This window comes from Bactrocera latifrons, unplaced genomic scaffold, assembly GCF_001853355.1.
Source record: "Bactrocera latifrons isolate USDA-ARS-PBARC rearing strain unplaced genomic scaffold, ASM185335v1 scaffold_193, whole genome shotgun sequence".
NCBI classification, from domain to species: domain Eukaryota; kingdom Metazoa; phylum Arthropoda; class Insecta; order Diptera; family Tephritidae; genus Bactrocera; species Bactrocera latifrons.
Window position 1 is genome coordinate 407686 of NW_017535441.1, and position 21582 is coordinate 429267.

Below are 21582 nucleotides of genomic sequence, written 5' to 3' on the forward strand. Positions count from 1 at the left end.
GTCTACTTGCTCGCTGACCAGCACGATCCGGAACAGTGCACACCCGGCGGTGAGGATGGTAATTTCATAATGTTTGCGCGCGCCACGTCCGGTGATAAAAAGAACAACAACAAATTCTCACCATGTTCACTAAAATCCATCGAACCCGTACTAAATGCGAAAGCACGTAGCGCCAAAGGCTGTTTCACCGAACCGCAGGCGTCCATTTGCGGCAACGGCGTGGTCGAGGGTGACGAACAGTGCGACTGCGGTTGGGAGGAGGACTGCAAGGATACATGTTGTTTCCCGATGTCACGTCATCCGCGCATCGACGAAAAACCATGCACTTTGACGCCGCGTGCCATGTGCAGTCCATCGCAGGGACCATGCTGTACGGGTGATTGTAAATTGAAATTCGGCGATAAGTGTCGCGATGACAACGGCTGTCGCGATCCGAGCTTCTGTAACGGTCTCGGACCGGAGTGTCCGCCATCGGTGAACAAACCGAATAAGACGATATGTAACAAAGAATTCGTGTGTTACATGGGTGAGTGTACGGGTAGTATTTGTTTGGCCTACGGCCTCGAGTCATGCCAATGCATACCGGGACCGACTGATGACAAAATTAAATCGTGCGAATTATGTTGTAAATTGCCCGGAGAGGGCAATGCCTGTCGCAGTTCGTTTGAATGGAATGAGCCGCCATTTGATGTGCCGGATATGTACGCAAAGCCGGGCACGCCGTGCAACGATTACAATGGGTGAGTGTTGCGCACATGCCACATGCCACGTGTGCTTCGGTGCTGTTTCGATATGTATATGGGAGTGTATTGAACGTTTGTTTTTTGTTACTCTTGTTTCATTTTTTATTCTCCCAGCTATTGTGACGTATTCCAAAAATGTCGCGAAGTTGATCCGTCGGGACCGTTAGCTACGCTACGCAAATTACTGTTGTCGGAGGAGAGCATTGCCACATTTAAGAAATGGGTACAGCATAATTGGTACACAGTTGTGTTGGCGGCATTGGGCGTATTCGTGTTGCTGGTAAGTTGAGCAGACTTAATAAAAGCACATAATTAAGTATAAACGACGAAACACACACGTAAAGAATATAATATATAAAAGTACGTTCAATTCGCAACTGACTTAAGTGAAAATGTTTAAATATATAATATTTTATTATATCGATTTTCCTTCGCCCGTAAACTTATGAAATGTGATGTTAAATTAGTTTGGATTTTAGGTGACGATATATTCCTATTATTATATAATATCAATCCATACAAAATTATTTCATATTTTCTTAAATTATTTTCGATTTTTTTTTTTTTTTGTTTAAATTTTAGTTTGATTTGTACTAAAATGTTTGACATTAAAATATTATTTGTTTTTCAATCTTCGAAGATCATGAAGGTTGCAACAAAAATGCTTAATGATGAGTATGAAGAGAAGATTGCAATGCAATTACGCGAGAATAGTAAGTGCCTGTACTTATATAATCGAAAGCTGTATCGCTAGATCAACAAACAAATCTATCTGTGCATTTTTTGAGAATAAAACGGTTTTGTCATATATTGAGCATTTGTAGAAATAGTAACTAAATCAATCATTTCATATATATTTTCTGCTGATCATAGATGACTTCAATGCTCATGTACATTTATGCAATCCCAAATTAAATGCGAACATTCAAAAAACTTTTTCCTCGGCATAATTTTACAATTTTTCAAAAGTGGTTTACAAAGTTTTAATGATTGGCGAGATAGTTTCAAACGGAGAGGTTTTCAAAATAACGAACTTTTTCAAAATTTTACACTTTTTGTACCACTTTCTAGAAGTAATGAATTTCAAAATAAATTTTTTTAATAATATAGATTTCTTCTTCTTCAACAATCCCACGAAATTCTCACGACCTTAAATTTTATATAAATTTTTTAAAGTTCCATTTTCGAATACCCAATATTTTAAGAATTTTCAAGCGACAAAGTTTACATAAATCATTTATAGTATTGAAAGTGGGCGACTGATAGTAATATAACCCCATCGTTTGACGATCGAATCTATCGATTATGGTAGAAATGATAATATTTTCTAACGAATGGCTTTAACCTTCTAAAAAGTGGTGTACATATAACCTAATAGCATCCGATCAAAATTGACCCGGACTAACAAAAAGCAATCTCTTATTTTAAAACAAATTTTTTATGATCGCCCTTAAAATAGCCTCTTGAGCCAATACAAGCCTGTCAACCGTTAATCCAATTTTTCATACGCTTGTTACAAGCATCCGGCTAAGAAGACCTTCAGTGCCGAAGCCAGCAAAGTTTTGGGTTTTGCGGTTTCGACACATTTTTGGAGCGCCATTCTCAGATTGTAGGATACTCAACAAGTCGACGTCATATTCATAAACCCACGCCTCATACTGGTACATCTGATAAACGTAGCTGAGAACCAGGCTGTCAAGTTTCTTTTTTTGTGACCTTTTCTCGCTGTTGCTTTTGCAAATGAATAAGGTCTTTTGGAACGAGTGTGGCATTGAGGCACTGCATTCCCAAAACGTTAACCAAAATGTGTTGAGTCGATCCAACAGTTATTAAGATCCTCTGGCTCTTAAGCCCACAGGTCGATTTTTAAGCACTACCCCAATTTTTCGATATTATCATTATTAATAGAGGTTGATGGACAACGAGTCGCATGAGTAAAATTTTCCTTAACGTTATGACGTTGTCTGATTGAATAGTGCCACTCAAATATTTGTGTTCGCCACTCTTCTGTAACATTTTCAACGATTCTCGTAACTTTGTTGTTCAATTTTATTTCAAAAATTCGACAAACAAATTTTTCGCCTCGTTACATTACACACCAATTAAAGTATGAAGATCAAATTTTACACGAACATCAAAAAAGGTTGACCAAATCTAGAAAACAATTTTTTTATTGATACAGTTTGTGAGCCTAGTTTTATTGGATCAGCACGGGTAAAAATTTATAAGATGGGACATAAGGGGTTACATGGGTTTGCTCGTGTCAAAAACAACCTTTTTTATTAACTTTTTTCACATATATAAAATGAAATATTTTATTCGAATTTTTTATTGTTACAAACATACACTATTAACAAAGAAATTTTAAAATTTTTGGAAACAAATATTTTGAACTCGACTATTGCGACGCCATTTCCAGTGACCAGACCCCCTCGCCCCCCTTACAGGATCAATGTAATGTGAAAAACCTTAACATAGAACTTTGTCGAAACACAAAACAACTGAAAATTGGATTTTTGGCAGACATTTTTATAAAAAAAAAGAAATTTTTGCGAAAATTTCGCGCCATTTTTTTTTTAAATAGTTGTAATCGAAAAAACATACTTCGTCCAAGTCTTTATGTAAGAATTGTATCTCAAAGACCTGTGTAAAATTTCAGCTGGAGATATTGTAGAATTTAATAAGACAATAAAAAAATTAGATTTTTTTGAAACCCGTAAAACCATGTAGCTCTTTAAGGTACATTAGATTATTGATTCGAGAGACAATATACTCGTATATACAAGACATTACAGTTTTCCTTATCAACATTGTTATTAAGTGCGCAACTAAGTGCCCATGGTATGTGAATAGATGGCTATAACGTTGGATATAACGTTGGGAATACGTAAAAACTACCACTTTTTCAGTGTTTAATTAACTTATTTAACATTACATTTACTATCTTTATTATTTCAAAATTTATAAACATGTTCTACATAATAAACTATAATATGTACAAATCTTGTAAGAGATCATCAAGTAAGCTAGATATTTATTGCATTAAACTCCCTAGAGAACAAACTACAAACATATTTATGGAATTTTTTCATTTTTTTCATTCACCCTCAAAACAGATACTCAGCACGAAGCTGCTGGCGAAGCGCTCGAATCTGAAACTAAAATCGGTGACCATCATACACAGCGCCACCACCGAAACGGTGCGTCTACCCGACGACAACAACGGCGTCATCGTGCACACGGCCGTCCGTACAAAAGTACCGTTCAAGAAAAAGGTGCGCGGCGAGCGCAGCAACAAAAGTAAGAGCACGCACAGAAGCGGCAGTAGTGGCAATATAGGCGCTGGCAAAACTAAAGGCAGCGGCAGCGGCGGCAAAGCGACGTCCTCCAAAGCAACCGAGTTAGCGGCGAAATCAACGTACGCACATAACCGTAGTGGAAAACCAAGCAATACAGCAGCAGCAGCAGCAACAGCAGCTGGCGGTGCTAGTGGAGAAGTAGTGGTAAAGCCAACGCGCACCAAGAAAAATCGCGTTGGTAGTGGTGGTGGCGCGGCTGCGTTGAAGTCCACACCAGTTGCGGCAGCATTAAACACGCCACTTGCGGCCGCAGGAAGCAGCGCTAAGTTGGAGAACGAAGTGAAAGCAAAGAGTAAGCGCTTTAAGAAGCACAACAAGGAAATCATTGATTATTCATCGCGCGGTGGACCGGACGCGGCGAGCATTAGCGGTAGTGGGCACACCAACACCTTCGGCAAAGTGCAGAAATGGCTGCTGGAGTCGCCGATTGTCGTACAACCGCTTTCCCATATCGAACACTCTTCGAAAATACGAAAAGTGATGAGCAAATCACAGTCCACACCCGAACGTCTGGTACAAAAGTCACCGCAGAAGTCCAAGTCGGTGACGAATCTGGTCAATGACAAAGTGAAACTGCAAGTGGTGTATAAGCCGCCATTTAAGTTCGCGCTGCGTCTCTCCAAGAATGCCAAGGTGAAGACGCATGTAATTGGCGGTGCAGCGAACAAACTTAAGCGGACGACACGTACGAACGGCGCCGAGAGCAAACGCAAGAGCAGCAATCAAAATAGCGAGGGTAGCAAGAACTCTGGCAGCGGTGGCAATGACGAGGTTAAATGCAAACGCATTGCGCTACTACTCCGTAACAATAACGAAGACAATCAAATACTAACCTTAAACGAACCGACCTATGAGACGCTCAATCCGAAAACCATGCCCTCCAAAATGGAGAATCCATTCTACGAGAATCTGCTGTGCAGCACAGCCACGGGCGAAATGCGCGTTGCCATGCCTGCCAACAATGAAGCGGCAGCAAGCAACAGCGTCGCGGCGAACTCGGCAAGCGCAAGTGTTTCCAGTAAGACTGCTAGTTCGAATAGCGGCAAGCTGACGTCCGATGCGCACGCCATCGGTGGTGCACTGCAAAAGCAACGCGCACACAACTACAGTCGCTCCAATTCGTTTTCAGCCAATAATCCATTTACCGCCAATCAAAATGCACTCCATGCGCGCAAGCTGAGCGAAAGCAGTACCGCGCATCAGCCTGCGGCGAATACAGCCAATTTGGGCCGCAACTTCGGTAGCACACAAAATCTTGGCCAAATGGCGCAAAATCAAAATCATCTAGCCAAATCAAAGAAACGCAGCAGTCTGAATCTGAAACTTAATAGCGCCGCCAAAAATGGTAAGGATCCGCCTATTGCGGCGCGGCGCAGTAATTCTAATATGAATTTACGTAGTAATAACGCGGCCACCACATATCAGCCCAGTATCTACACGAATGATCCACAAAACTCCATTGCCACCGCAACCACCAACACAACCACTTCCACACACGCCAGCAATGCTGCTGCCACCATAGTTACGCCCGCGCCTACGGAACGTCAGCTGCGACGCAGCTCCAGCAGCACCGCCAACCAACACCAACCAAAGTCCGCAAGCCAGAGCTCGGCTGGCCATGCTTTCTCAGCGGTTCTACCGGCTGCGCGCACCAGCTTCAGCAACATACCACGTGTCAGTCTGAGCGCCGCTGCCAGCAGTAACGTAAATGCGAGCGCCGCCAACACCAATGGCGGTTTGGGCAATTTCAACCGGATAGCCGATGGTGATCAACTAGTCGTCGCAGGTAGTCAGTCCAGTCACAGCAGTCAAGGTAGTCATGCAAGCCATCCCAGCCACAGTAGCCACCATGCACCGTTACGCCATGAGCATCGACGTAGTCGTAGCAACGCACATTCCACCACAGCACCATCACTAGCCATCACTGCCAATTCTAATGCCACCGCCCCTACGGAACAACAATTGCAACAACAGCAACAAAAGCGTTCCAATTCTATTAGACAGCTGCAACATAGCTATCATCCGCCGCCGTTGCCGTCTGTGGCGACGGCGTCCAGCCACATTGGTCAGGGGCGTATGGAAGGGGAGCACGAACTGCCATCCGACTTGGAGGTATTGTTGTCCGATGTGGAGAATATAGTTAGTTAAGGGTTAATAGTTATAAGCAATAGATGTGCGCTTGAGTACTGTAGGAAGCTGGTCGAAAGTGCTTTACGCAAAGCAATTCAACGGTATTTAATAGTGATTAACGGTCAATGGATGTATGTATGTATGTAGAAAAACTCAGCACATTGTTTACCGACTGTAAGTAGCTTCCCGTACATATAAATTATTATTGTTTCTTAATTGTTTTTGCTTCTTTTGCAAGTGATAACAAAGTGTAATCGATAAATTATTTTTCTAAAAAAAATATCGATTTAATATTGTGTCAGGAAAGGAGCAACTTTGATTTCGTTCTGATCCGCTCTAATAAAGCCATATTATCCACTTAGCACCTTTTAACAATTCTCTTTAAAAATTATTTTTTCATAATATTTTAGCGATACCTTTTAATTTCTAACTTTTAATTCTACGCATAAACATTTTTCATTTAAAAGTCTTAAATATGAAAAACTTAGTTTCAATTATATAATTTAAATATTGGAGAAAAAAGTTCGCTCAATACGATCAAATCTGAATATTACCTCAAGTATTTCAAAAATCATTTTCGACAACAAAATTTGTAATATCGGAAAAAAATCGTTTGATCACAATTTTATTATGGGTTTTACACTAAATACTTATTTAAAAAATCTAAATATAAATTATCGATAACATCTAAATAAAAATTATCGAAAGCGGTTGTTTGTACTATAGTGATTTTTCCCCATTTGAACGTTACCAAAAACTCTAAGAATTTTGATTTCACTTTTTTTGATTATACTTGCTTCTATAATATTTTTATTTCGAAAATCCATTCCGATTTATTTTTTTTTACAAGTTTATCGAACGATAACAAAAAGTCTCGAACATTTGATATCACTTTTTTCAAAATAAATCTGAATTATGTCGAAAAATAGTGTACACAAATTTTTTTAACTTTTGAATTCTACTCTGATTTATTTTATTTTATTTTTTCAAGTTTATGGAAAACTTTTGAGGGGTTATATACAGTTAAACGCCGAAAAAGCGAATTTTCCAGAATTGTTTCAAGGAAAACTTTTAAATCTATTGATCCAAAAGTTTGTACACATTTTATGGTATATTTTAACTATATTTTAAGACTTAGTGTTAGTTAAAATATTTGTTTTGAAAGGAACTACAGCTGATCTCCGGAACTCCTCTCAAAACAGACGTTTTGCAGTGACCACTATATCTCTGAATTGGATACTCTGAAATTAAAAAACTAAAAACTAATTTTAAATCTAGTAAAGCATATTGAAGGAATAAGCAAAATAATTTTTTTTGACAAAATGGCAGTTTTTAAAAAATCTATTTCTGACCGAAATTTCGGCCTTAAATTGTTTACATCAAAGATTTATCGATGGAAAAAAATCTTCAATTAATTACTATAAAATATATTTAAGAAGCTTGTACTAAAATTTCAGACTAATCGACTTATTTTGAGAAAAACAAGTTTAAATTTTGGTCTTGTACTTCCAAGTACTCTGAAACGCCTTTTCAAATTTACCTTTAACTTTAAAAATATTCACCGAAACAATATGAAAAGTTCTGTGTGTATTCTTAAAAATATGTACATCAAGAAAACAAAATAAATAGAATGGATTTTTTGAAAATTCTAACTGTATATAATCCCTTTATCCAATTGAAACGTAGAAAACGTATAAAAAATTGTTGAATATAACTTTTTTAAGGGGTTTTAAATATTTACTTATTCTACTCCAACTCTTCTTCGTAGTTTTTTATCCTACTATTAGTAAGAAATTTAAATTACAATTTCATCAGGAGCCTTCTTCTAACTGTGTTGTTTTCAAAACTTCCAACCAGCTTCACTTATTTTTTAGGCTTTCTTCTGTATAACCTCATACAATCTCGAAATATTCAACTAATCATAAAAAAACCTCAAATGACGTCACTCTAGCAAATTTACTCTAAAAAATGGCACTCTCTCCGAGTGTTTTTATTTATAACTTTTTTTATTCCCGCTTTCTAACTGAAACTCTAACGGATTTTTATTTATATTTTAAGTCTAATTAGAAATCCCACGCAGCTTTATTTAATAAATGTAAATATGTTTGAAAAGTTATGAAAATGCTTTCCCCTCTCAACTCAAGCAGACTGACCTGACCGTTGGCAGCCCCAATGCACTCACTTGCTATTAGCGAAAAAACGCAAACACACTTGTCCGTCGATAATGTCTTCATTAATTACTACGAGCATAACAAAAAAAAAAAAAAAAAAAAAAAAAAAAAAAAAAAAAAAAAAAAAATCATTAAAAAAAAAAAAAAAAAAAAAAAAAAAAAAAAAAAAAAAAAAAAAAAAAAAAAACAGCAAGCAAAATAAGCAGAAATCAACTTATAAATTAAATATAAATATTTTTGTGATTGTAATTTATATTTGCACTCCAGTGAATATTATTATTGATTAAGAGCAAAGCAAAAAATGACTTGTAATAATTAGGTTTAGACATTATTTTATAAGTAAATATACTTAAAACATGCATACATATATATACATATAAATATGTATATATATAAATATATATTTAAAATACTCAAGTAAACACAAGCACATACACATAGGCGTATGCAAATGCAATTACAGACAAACAAACATTTAACATTTATTCCTTTTTTGAAGTTTCAAACTATTTTCTCTTAGAAATTCATGAAAAGCGCATTAAAGTAAAAGCAAATTATTTTCCAAACTTAGATAATTAATTTTTGTTAAACAACAGGAAAAATAGCATAAAATGAAATCATTCTGACTTATGAATCTTTGTGTCAATTACAATTAACTATGTGAAAATAAATTATGTAATGCATTAATAGCGTAAACTTAAGTACAGCAAAGCGTACATAATGTACATACATATGTACTTGTTAGTCCTAAGTGCATTTTAATGTGTTGTGTTGTATGTGTACCATATGTTGATGGAGCGGTTAAGAAATATAAGTTTAGCGAGTATTTTATTTAATGCCACGCAACAAGAATTACCGCAACTACATACATATACATATATAATATATTGTACATATGTATTGTATGTATTCAATGCTTTCAATGTTATTTTAATATTATATACGTATATGTGAATTATTGCGAAGTATTTGTAAATATATGCGAGTGAAATGTATTGAGAAGGAAATCTCTGAAACGAATATGTCCTAATCATTTTGTGTCTGTGAAACATTTTAAATATTATTATTATAATTACTATAAAAGATGATATTTAACATACAATTATGTATGTAGTTATACTTAATTAACACACTCACACACACGTACACACAATAAATTAGCTTAATGTGAAGAAGCTAGCTAACGTACATGTAAAGTAAATTAATAAACAAAAAGATATAGACGTAAGATAAACTAATGATAAATAAAAACTACAAAAACAAATAATAAATAAAATTAAAAATATAAAATGTGTATATTTTTTTTTCTTAGTGATTTTTGGAAAACTACGCGAGTAAGCTTTAACAAGAAGACCTCAAATTTCTCAACACTGGATGTAAAAATTTTTGTATTAATTAGTTTTAATCAGGCTTACGAATTTTTTATTTAAAAAAATTGGGTTAAAAATTAGAGTTTTTTAAATCCAACATCTTGGTTTAATATTATTGTTTCAATTTTTGATTTGGAACTAAATATTTAGAAACTAGAAAATTGGCATTCCTTGGATTAAAAATGGGATTTATAATTAAATCTAAATGTTGGGCTTTGTATATTTAAAACTTTAATTTTTAATTTAAAAGTAAAATTGCAAATTCAATTTTTAAATCCAAATCAGAAATATAAATTGATAAATTATAAATTGTTTAAAGGTGCAAGTTTAGTGAGTGCTACAATAATTGCTTTAAATTTTAATAATGCTTGGAATTACATATGTATATGGTTTTTTTTTCAATCAGATATTTGGGTTTAAAAATTTTAAAATTATTTTTACTTAAGATTTTTCCTATTAGAAAGTAAAAAATAAAAAATAATATTAAACATTACTTTTTAATGCATTATTTGCAACCTCGATCTAAACTCTTCCAAACATTTCCATGCATCCATACGATAGCAGATGAGTTTTTCATTCATTTCTACAAGAAATTGGAATATATGTATACACAATATTATTTAAAAATAAAATACTTAAACAACTGGGTACACATAATCAATGCAGTATTATTAAATATGCGCTAAGCTGCTCAAGATCTGCGCGAGGCGACCCGAAATGAAATTGAGTCCACAGTTAATTTTGTTAAAACGAATGAAACTAACTTAGGTTTCTTAAAAACTTTTGCAATATTTTGTGCGTTACGCATATAGACATGTGAAAATACTTACCAAATATCCCATAAATGTCACAGGAAGGCATATAAATATGATGAAAACGACAAATTCTGCTATTCTCACTTTTGCCATTGTTTCTAGGTTAGCCACGGTAAGCTCATTACATACACCTATTACACTGGTTTCATTATTCATTTTTTACATAAATACCAACTATTATTCTATATCATTCTATATTTTGTAATTTCCACTTATAAATAGAAGACGCTGCGATTTTTCACAATTTGAATTAAAAGAAGCATTTAACATTGAAATTCCGGAAGGACGATGCGCCAACTGCCAAAAGGAAATGTCATACAGAGAACAGGATGATGCAAATTTTTATGAACCGTTGCTTAAATCTAAATCGTAAATTATATACGTTCTCTGTAGCAGGTGCGAAAATTGAAGGCAGCCAGCTGAAAAACTGAAAACATAAGTGCCACCGTTTACTAAAATAATTTTTTAAAAAGCCAATCGCCATTGCCTCTTATTTTATTTTTTTCCCAAAAGACTTTTAAAAAGTATTGAAATCGATTATTAATTATTTATATAAAGCCAATTTAAATAAAAATAACAGTTAAATAAAAATTCAACGACTTTGCGACATATTCAATCATCACAAATTTTAACAAAGGAAATACATGGCAGCACTCAGTATTTAATTCAAGCAGAGAACGTACGTTCTCTGATTCAAGTGTTGGTATGTCAACCTCTTTGCATATTTGGAAAATTGTTCGAGATGAAAAATGTCATAAAAAAATATAATATTACGAAAAATGCTTAAATAAAAACAAATGAAGTTTTTTGAACCGTGCTTAATAAACAGAAAGGAGTGTAATATTCAAATAGTTTGTGTAGCGCTGCCGTGGATGCAAAACAACAGAAAGGTTTGGCAAATCCCTCTAGTATTGTCAAATAGGTACACAAAAAACTTTCCAGCTGGTGCGATTTGTGAAGGTGAAAATACACAATTATACATACATATGTACATACACATATTTTGTATGCTTTTATAAACGAATAAACAAAAACTTGAGTATAATTGAAATTCTACGCGAATAAATCGTTAGTGTTGTTAAAAGTTTATAGTATTCATCAGTATGTTTTCATTTAAAACTTGATTTGAATCAATATATTAAGTCATATATCTTACACAAATGACAAAATTGTTAAGCTTATTGTTTTACATTTACTTGTTTTCTTTTAATAGTTGGTGCCGCAAGATTTTTAAACATTGAACACATTACCCGAAAAAATTATTTTTATTCGGACTTGCTGCAAAAAATCACTGTGTACATACATATAATAAATCTTACGTTCCCCTTTCCTAACGTGGCCAAAACTCGATAAGGTGAGCGTGATATGGTTTTGGTTTTGATGACGCATTCACGATAATAAACTGAGGTGCAGCTCAAGTACTTTAAAGTGAGTCTCATTGTTTGCAAGTAGAAAAGTTTGTTGGCATTTGAATATGAATTTCAAGAACAGTTGCTAATTATTCTAGAGACATTAACTTTAAATACAATAAAAGTGAGAGAATTTATAAGACATGGCAGGCATACCCCCGATACCGCCGCTACTTTGCAACACTCCGCCACCAATAGATTTTGGTGAAGAGGATGACGATTCCGGTTTGCCGCCCACGTTAACTCTCGAAGATGAAGATGATTATGGTGATTTTGCGTTGGGTACAGACATAAATGAGGATACAACCAATGCTGAAGGTAAAAAATTTACTGAAATAAAGAAATTGTATTCATATAACCTTTTGAAATTTTTATAGTAATATAAATTGTATTTATAAATATTGTCTTATTTTTTATATCTCTATTTTTATAGTATCTTCGTTACCCCGCACACCGTTACAGTTTGAACTAAGCTCATCAACAACCAGTGGTTTTACGGATATCCCACCCGCTTTAGAAGATTTTGGCCCTATATCATTAAATTCTTCTGAATTTAACAATTCTATAGCAAATCAAGAAGTCAAAACGCAGACGCAGCTAAATGAAACGTTCAATTATAACGTAACACAGAAATTTGCAGTAGATAGCGATCATACTGAAACTACAGCCATTGACGGAGAACTAAAATCTATTAATAATTCCGATACAGCGTCTGCGCAGGAATTTGGTACTGATTATAAACAGTTAGATTTTGATGCTAACGAAGCGAAAGTAAAAACAACTACATGCACTCCCCAAAACCTACCTTCAAGCGAAATAGAAAACTTATCTGAAATTGCAACTGAGCAAGATAGTAAAATTGAAGATTCTGATGTAGCAACAAAAGAACTAGAAATTGAAGTAAAAAGTGGTTTCATGGCCACAAATACAGAAAGTTCTCCCCCGTTACCTGAACTGGTGTTATTAGAAGATTTAGCCGATGATAGTAGCGATGAGGAGTGTCATCATTCCCCTAAAAAGTCGGCTATATCACCAACGTCACCTCTGGCGGATAATGTTGAAAATGATTCGGAAGATTTTTTTGCAATTCACCTTGTTAAGACACCGCCGTCACCACAAGGAGAAAAATTTTCAACGCTTGCAGACGATGTAAATATGAATAACTCTTCAAACCACAATAACAACATCACGAATGATATACCAAAAACAGAGAATGTAAATTTTAATGGTCCAGAAGAGCAGGATGATGATTTCGGTGAATTTGCCGATTTCGAAACGGCGTCCGATTTAATAAATCCCCGAGATAATAGCGGATTAGTTACGAATGATTTGATTACGACACCGATCGTTGATAGCAACCAAAATATGCAGGATTTAATAGAGGTACATATATATTTGTAATTAGTTTAATAATATATTCACATGATTATTATATTAAATGTATTTTCCGTCACATAGCCACCCGCAGATACTGCTATCACAGCCGAGGATGACGACGATTTTGATGATTTTCAGAACTTTTCTTCAGCTCCAGCGCCAATACCGACACCGACTGTTGTACCAATCATATCAGCATCGAATTCTTTAAGCATAACAGTGGAACACAATAACAACAATGCGCAATCAGCAACATTAAAACCTGATGGTGTTGAAGAAAACGAGTTTGAAGCAAATTCGTTCGATAATGATGATGACTTTGGCGATTTCGAGGAAGCTTCATATGAAACACCTGCAACTCAATTCACTGCTACCACACCAGTTGTACAAACACCAACAACTACGTCAACGCCAACTGCCGCCAACGGCAATATAAGTGATCGGTTAAGTACAGCGCTAAAAATGATGTTTCCAACCGAAGAGGCAAGTCCAGCTGATGATGATGATGAGTTGCAACAAGCAGCAAAATTCACCAACAAAATAAACGATGCACTTCCTTTTGAAGCAATAGAAGCTGCCAAAGCCTTAGAATTTCAATGGCCACAATCTGAAATGCGACACGCCCTTATACGTTCGATTGGCATTGATTCGAGAAATATTGTAAGGCTAATTTTTTATTAAAAAGTTAATATTTTTCGTTGAAACCTCTTTTTAATTTCATAATTTTTCCAGCTCTTCGGTGACAATTGGAATCCATCAATGCCACGTTTTGCTGCCAATCTCAGTTTTAATCCGCTAAAACCAATGAAACCACAAACAACCAACGCTGTGCCAAACACAACATTTGCCGATGCCGATTCAATGCAATATAGCATAAATAACAGTGGCAGCACTGCCGAGGCAGACATGAGCAACTATGCGAAAAAAACGGATGTACCTGATGTTGAATTTGATTGGCAAGGCGCCGGTTTGGTGAATCCACTTGACGGTAAGCAAGTTTGTATAAACTTTTCAATAAACGAAACCATAAAAACACACTTCCAATTCTAAAGCTATCACAAAAGTAAAATGCTTTCTCTGCAAGCCATGCGACAGATATGCGCTTTGTGTCTATTTTTTTCCATATTCCTTTTTATATATCAAACTTCATTTTGTTTCAATGCAACATGTATATGTTTGTATGTTTTGAGCAAACTTTTTCTATTTTATTTGTGAATTGATTTTGTGTAATTCAAGCCCTATCACCAAGCAAAGGTGTGTTCTTATACTCTCAAATCGTAAAAAATGCTTTACAATTGCTTTACTTATGACTTTTACTTTATGACCTATATATTTGCAAACTGCATGGAAATTGCTTCGTTTTTAACTATGCAACTGTGCTAAAAGCAAAAAGCGCGAGAAAATAAGTGTACAAATATATTAACGCGTGCGAAATGTGTGTAAGTTTGTAATGTTACATAATTTTCCAATGCCATTATGCTAGATAAATATTTCATTCAACTTGTGCTTGTGTTAGTTTTCACTTAAAAATTAGCAATATGATCAAATATATTTGTATTGATACTTTTTATAAATTTTTCAAGTAAATTTAATGTTGAATTATTGCAGTCACATCATAATAATAGTAAATATGTATTATCACAAATTTACATTTATAAAGATGGTTTAAAATAAATTTTAATATTAATTTGTGGATTTAAAATAAAAATGTATATATGAATACATACATATGTGGCAAAATACGACAAATCAGTTAAATATTAAAAACTGTTATTTATTTACCGTTATAACTGAATGACAACGCGATTGAAATTTTATACAAAAAAAAGAAATTATTTTTTTATAATATTTTTATTTATTTTTTTATGTATAATATTGGATAGACGAAAACTTTTTTTCGCATTTCAAACTTCAATTTTTGACGAAAAGCTTTTTCGACTACCCAATATTATACCTTGGTATATTAAGTATGCCACATACATAGGTACATCTCTATGTATGTTCAAATTCAGATATTTCTAAAAATTCTTCTTCATTGTTGGCGTAGACACCGCTTACGGTTATACCCGCTTCTAAAATGTTCAATTGCTTTTTAATTTGCTTGCTCAATTTTGCCTTTTCTTATCTTATACCTTTTCAACTTTTATTGTTCGCTTTCAAATAATAATTTCTCTCAATTTACCAATTATTATTATATAATAAATTTTAGTGTTTATTTAAGTTGTTTACTAAACAATTTTTCATTTTGTCAATTAATTAACAAAACACTTGTGTATCTGTCTACTAACAATCACACCAACCAATCAACTATTCGTTACCAATAACAATGCAATCAATGCTGATGAATTACAAAAACAATGACTAGCATCACATGTTCACACTTTACTATTGGATCTAGACCAAGTTATGGTGATGGCTACTAAGCTTGATAACTTAACTGTTGATTCCTCCTCCTCCTCCTTCTCTGCATGTGCAACGTTGGAACAAATTGCAACTACAACAACAACTACTACTATCACTAACAACAATATAATCGCTAATAACAACTTAATTAAACAAATGCAACGGCTTAATTTAACGCCAAAAACTACTAACACAACAACAACAATAATAATAACAACGCCCACTTGGGCTGCCACCGCTCAATCATGCTCATTACTATCTGCACCTACTTCATTATCATCATTGTTGCCATCATCATCATCATCACAATCACCATCACCATCACCATCATTACTAAACAATAATAATGCAACTATATGCGCCAATTCAACGCACATTTTCTATCCAAATGCTAAACAACAACACGCTACTAACACTAATGCACTGACACATGCAAACGCTGGTCGCAATGCTTTGCCTCCTCCAAACATCAACGATTCACCACCGCAAACGCTTATCGCTCACGGTCCCGTTGGAAATATCAACAATACAACCGTGGACTCGTTTTTGTATTTAAACAATTTTACTAATCACTTTTTGGCTATTAATCAAAATCACACAACTGCCATGAACAACAAAATTACGTACAACAACGACAACAACAATAAACTGTATATAAATGCAAATTCAACAATACATTATGCAATGTCCAATCCCAAAACTACTGAATCATCGAACGCAACGTTGAAATGCGACGATATTTGTACTCGTATTAATTCTTACATCCCAAATAAATCACTGGAATGTGTCAACTTCCACTCGAACTCAAATCGCTTACTGGACTGTAGTAGTAAGTTAAATATTTGTTGTTGTGGCATATAATAAGGTATTTTTCATACAGTAGGTTATGGTAGGAGGATGTGCCGCACCTTTTCTTTGACGAAATAATTTCTAACCTAAAATTAAAAATTCTGAAATTAATTCAAAATCGTTTAGCGCGCTGAATGCGTGAGAAAAATGTTTGCAGTAAACAAATGTGTTTAATTATACACAATTTTTCTACAACATTCACTAAAATCACATTATTTATCTTCAATGTTAGTCGCTGTTTAACCATGGCTTTTTTGCTTTGTGCAAAAACACACAAGTATTTTGTTATAATATTTCAATATTCCAAAATTCAATTTGCGCAAATTTTTGGTAACCCCAAAATATGATCATCACATATAAGTACAAACTATTTCGTCTCAGCTTTTTTGCCATCATTTGCATATAAACTTTTGGAAAAATCACGTTAACTCTGTTTTTCTACCATTTATTGGAACTTATTGTCTAATAATATGTCGTATCACACAAACACGAAATCCTTAACATTTTTCTTAAGTTATCACATCATTTGTAGCTTACAAAGCCGAAAGCAAGAATTTGTTTACACACCAAGCCACCGACTATCCCAAAATTGCATGGACAGCAAAATTCAAATGCTTTTAAATTCTTAAGAGAAAATGTGCGTCATATGCCCTACTCTATTCTACCTACGCCTTCAATTATGTGCACCATTGATTTTTTTTATACAATAGCTAACCTTTGAGTTCTTCCAAAGCACACTTTTTATAATTTTCTAAAATCTGCATTACTTATTTCTAACTATTTTGTTTAGAAATATTATACAAGTTAAATGTATACTCTTTAGTGGTAGAGTGAGTACATAAGTATTAAACATTTTCTTAATAAAGAATTTTTCATATATTTTCAAAGAAGTAATAAATAAAAGAAATTAAAATAACTAAAATTAATTTAAAATAAAATAATAATGTATATACTTTAAAAATCGGCGATTCATTTTCGTATTTAAAATTTTGGATTCTCTGATTTTCCCTGAGCCGATCTCCAAGAAGACCTCCGTTGAAATGTGGCTGGCTATGCGAAGGATATTGTTGATTAACAATCTTGTCCAAAACAAAAAATAAATATTACAATAGATGAAAGCAGGTTATGATCGAAGGACTAGTCAAAAATTGGATTTTTGACGATGGGACAAGAATCCGTCGTTTTTTGTAGAAAAATTTACACTTCAGAGTGGCTTAAAAAATCGGAATTACCACAAATATTATTTCTTCAATTCTTTACGATCGATTAATCTTTACCTGACAAATATATCTAAGAAGGTCGTGTCAAAATTTCAAATCGGTCGTCTCATTTTAGACAAATTTCCCTCAACGAATTTTTTTTTTTTCGAAAAATAAACATATTTTGGAATCCTTACTTGACAAATATGTCGTGTAAAAAATTTCAGATCGGTCGTCCCTTTCGTGTTATTTTTCAAATACACCCATATCTACGAAACATTTTGCCGCATAGACTTCAAATTATCGAAGCATATCTTCAAATATTTGTATTCGGCATATTAGCCAAAAATATATATTTTTAAGTTCACAAGTGGGTATAACCCCTTAAGTGAAACCAAATATATCTTAGGTTATGTCATTCTCTACTTTTTCGAACATTATTAACAAACAACTTCTAAAACAATTAAGCCACACAGCATATACACATCGTCACCTAAAATGCAAAATAACGTAACAACATGTGCGTGAATGAAACGCGAAATAAAATGGAAAAAGAGTGAAAAGATTTTAATATTTGTCACAACTGGTTCAAATATGAGCACAGAACCTGAAAATGTTGCACATATGTATGTGATTTGAATAAGATACTCAATTTCGAATTTTTTGATGATACGTTATTTTGCATTTTAGATGACGGTATATAGAACAAATTACATTATTTTTGTAATATAATATACTAAATATTTAATTTTACCCTCTAAAGTTATAGATTAGAGTAGAAGCTCAAATGTATTAAAGCCCTATTTCATTTGGCCTTTAATTTGTTTTTTTTTTTAGAGACAGGGTTATACCATATATCGGTCCGATAATTATGATCCTTATGGCTAATTTTTTTTATATTATTTATTGTGTATTTTATTATTATAATTATAAAATGTCTTTCGTTCTTGTAACTACTACGCTTTGTTTACTTTAAAATTTTAATTTTATTCTTAGCATTTTTAAGCTTACTTCAAATGAAATGCCTCCAAATATAACTATAAACAAAAAAACTAAAAAGTATTGCTTCATTACAGGGGCTAAGGGCGAGACAAACGCGCGAGAGACTGAAGCGGTTCAGCCGCCGCCGGCTGTTACACGGCTTGATGCACCCGATGACGAGTATCAATCGCATACAACCACTACAAACGTCGGGGATAACATTTCAGAAACCTTAAGCAAAAACGATAACGAACTGACGGCAACGCCAAACAGAGATGTTTGTCCGTCGCCAATAACACTGGACAATGCCGCATTTCAGTTCACAACAGCCGAATCAGGCATTAACAGCATCAGTAGCAGCACGTCTGGCAGCAGTATAAGTAACAGCAAACCCTATGACAATAGTAAAACTATGACAACATTACGTTTGGCCGCTAATATCGTCGGCGATGATGACGATGAAACGGTGGTGACGTCCACCTATGCGGGACCTTTAAAAGAGACACACATTTATACGCCCTCGAAGACCGATTTGGCTATAACTGTGAAAGCGGGCAAAGCTGCTGTCGGAGGAAGTGAGCCGATTGATTTTGACTATGAAATTGCTGCAGCGGGTATAATCATCGACGAGAAAGTGGTGAAGAAAGAGTATCGCGATGTTGAGTATAATCCCGGCTTTAGTCTGGAGATGGTTGCTGAATACACCAGTGAGTTGCCCATGGGTGCACCGTCAACGTTAGTCAGTGAGCCGAGTGCCGTGAGTTTACAAATACCAGCACAACAACAAACAAACGAATTCGACACTGATGAGTTTACCGAGTTTACGGAGTTTCAATCAGTACCACCACCTCCAAAGGCAACTATGCCTGCGGCAGATACACATTTTGGCACCAGTTTACCCGCCAGTACAATAACGCCCAAGTTCCCCGCGGAATTAAATGCTAAAACGACACTCAGTACCCTACCATCCGTCCTGCCCGCAGCCGTTTCCAAGACAAAAGAAGCTAGTAATACACCAAGTCGTACGAGCTCGCCGTCGTTAGTTGACAATATGATACTCAGTCCAGCCATACTGTTGCCTCAAGCTATACCCATCAGCACAAACAATACGGCGACATCGAAGACCACACCCACCATTGAATGGGGGGACTCCTCGGCCAATATTAATCCCGATGAATTGGCGCGTATTGAAGAGCTCTTCTCACAGCCCAAAATACCGGCTGCAGGTAAAGATGTAAACACTTCACAAAAAACATCGCCACTACATACATATGCGGAAAAGCATACGAAAAATAAGTCGATCTCTATAAGCGCTTCTGTAGCGTTGAAGGAGCAGGACTCCACACTCAACGATGACTACTGGTCGGAGTTTGTGTCGGTGCCGGTGACGCCACAATTGCCAAATAATGCAAGTCGCCTCAACAATAACAATAATAGCAATAACAAAAGCAACAATAACAATCAACTGGTCATAACGCAAAAGCGCATAACCGATGTGCATATCAACAGTGCCAACAACAGCAATAATGCAATGCGCACGCCTCGTCATCAACAACCAAACATAAACGCCCAACGGACACTAACGCCAACACCACAACACAAGTCAACTGCGCATGCGTCTGCCAACAGCGCGCACATTAGCGCCCGCAGTAATGCCTACAACAGCAACAGCAATAGCAACACCAACAGTAACAGTAATGATGATGATTGGTCCGACTTCGTGTCGAGCACACCAACACCTACGTCAGCCGCCACACAGCAACAGCACGCGGCATCCTATATGCCCGCCACACATGCGCCCCAATTCAACAGCGCCGCCTGGCAAAACGCCAACTTCTACAATAATCCGCTCGGTCTGTACCACCAGCAGGCGACCATGCAGACGCGCACATCACCCTTAACGCCGCAGCAGCAACAGTTGCAACTACAACAGCAAATACATATAATGCAGGATTTCTCCACGGCGCCTGTAACAAACCGTCCACAAAACGCTCTGATTAACAGCAACAATGTCAATATGAACCATATGCAACAACATTCCAATACATCATACTCACCATTACAGGTAGGCAGTGCTCGTGTGGCGCCGAGCATTTCACTAATACCCGATTTGGGTTTTGTGGCGCCCGCTTTGCCAGTGCATACCGCTTTCGTCAATGTGCTGCCGAAAACGAGTTTTAATAGCAAAAAATGACGTTTATTAAATTGCGAGCAGACGCACAACCGCGGTCGCACAACGCTGGCACATTCCTATCGAACGCACTTACCAAACGCTAGTCCCGTTACAGCTGCTGCCGCCACAACCATTCACGATATCCTCACATAGAGTCACCTGCAAGGCGTTATCATCACACAACTGCGCAACTTTATAGTTTTACGATAAAGTGTAGAAATGTGAAAAGTAAGACTTTAGGCGTGAAATTGGCAAAATAACGAAATTATGTCGCAAGTGTGTAAATCCTTAGACATGATGCCCCAATCGGCTGAAGCGTAAAGGATTTTTTCTGTTATTACCTTTAGATCGTTGCTTAGCTTAGTAAAATTAGAGCACTTAGTTACATGAACGCTAATACATATGTATGTTTACCATTGCTCCCCTCTCCTCCTAACTTTTTCAATTAATTCTTGTTAACCAAATTCAATGTGCTGCGTTTTTTATGTACCCAGCGGCGTATAAACTGTTGAATATATGTTTGATTAAAGTTCACGCAAAAAATAGAGTAATTATTTTTTTTATTTTATTTATTTGATTTTTTTAAGTTTTTTTTTCTTTTCT

At 35.4% G+C, this 21582-nt stretch overlaps 2 protein-coding genes across 6 annotated transcripts in view; both read left to right on the top strand.

The window, feature by feature from the left end:
* The window catches only part of LOC108967646, a 97025-nt gene extending 90164 nt beyond the window's left edge, over positions 1-6861 (top strand). Inside the window, exons 9-11 of the mRNA XM_018931204.1 lie at positions 22-740; positions 858-1023; positions 3860-6861. Coding sequence (XP_018786749.1) covers positions 22-740; positions 858-1023; positions 3860-6250 — 3276 coding nt within the window. The 3' untranslated portion in view covers positions 6251-6861. The remainder of the gene's footprint in view (positions 1-21; positions 741-857; positions 1024-3859) is intronic.
* Positions 6862-11330: 4469 nt separating this feature from the next.
* LOC108967647 (probable serine/threonine-protein kinase DDB_G0282963) overlaps positions 11331-21582 on the top strand; it is an 11851-nt gene continuing 1599 nt past the window's right edge. Inside the window, exons 1-7 of one of the 5 annotated variants that reach the window (XM_018931209.1) lie at positions 11331-11548; positions 11802-12016; positions 12096-12315; positions 12431-13380; positions 13456-14034; positions 14107-14362; positions 18902-20871. In XM_018931209.1, coding sequence (XP_018786754.1) covers positions 12141-12315; positions 12431-13380; positions 13456-14034; positions 14107-14362; positions 18902-20871 — 3930 coding nt within the window. In that variant the 5' untranslated portion in view covers positions 11331-11548; positions 11802-12016; positions 12096-12140. Of the gene's footprint in view, positions 11549-11801; positions 12316-12430; positions 13381-13455; positions 14035-14106; positions 14363-18901; positions 21527-21582 lie in introns of those variants that run through there. The other 4 variants (XM_018931207.1, XM_018931205.1, XM_018931208.1 and 1 more) reach the window with 4 other exon arrangements.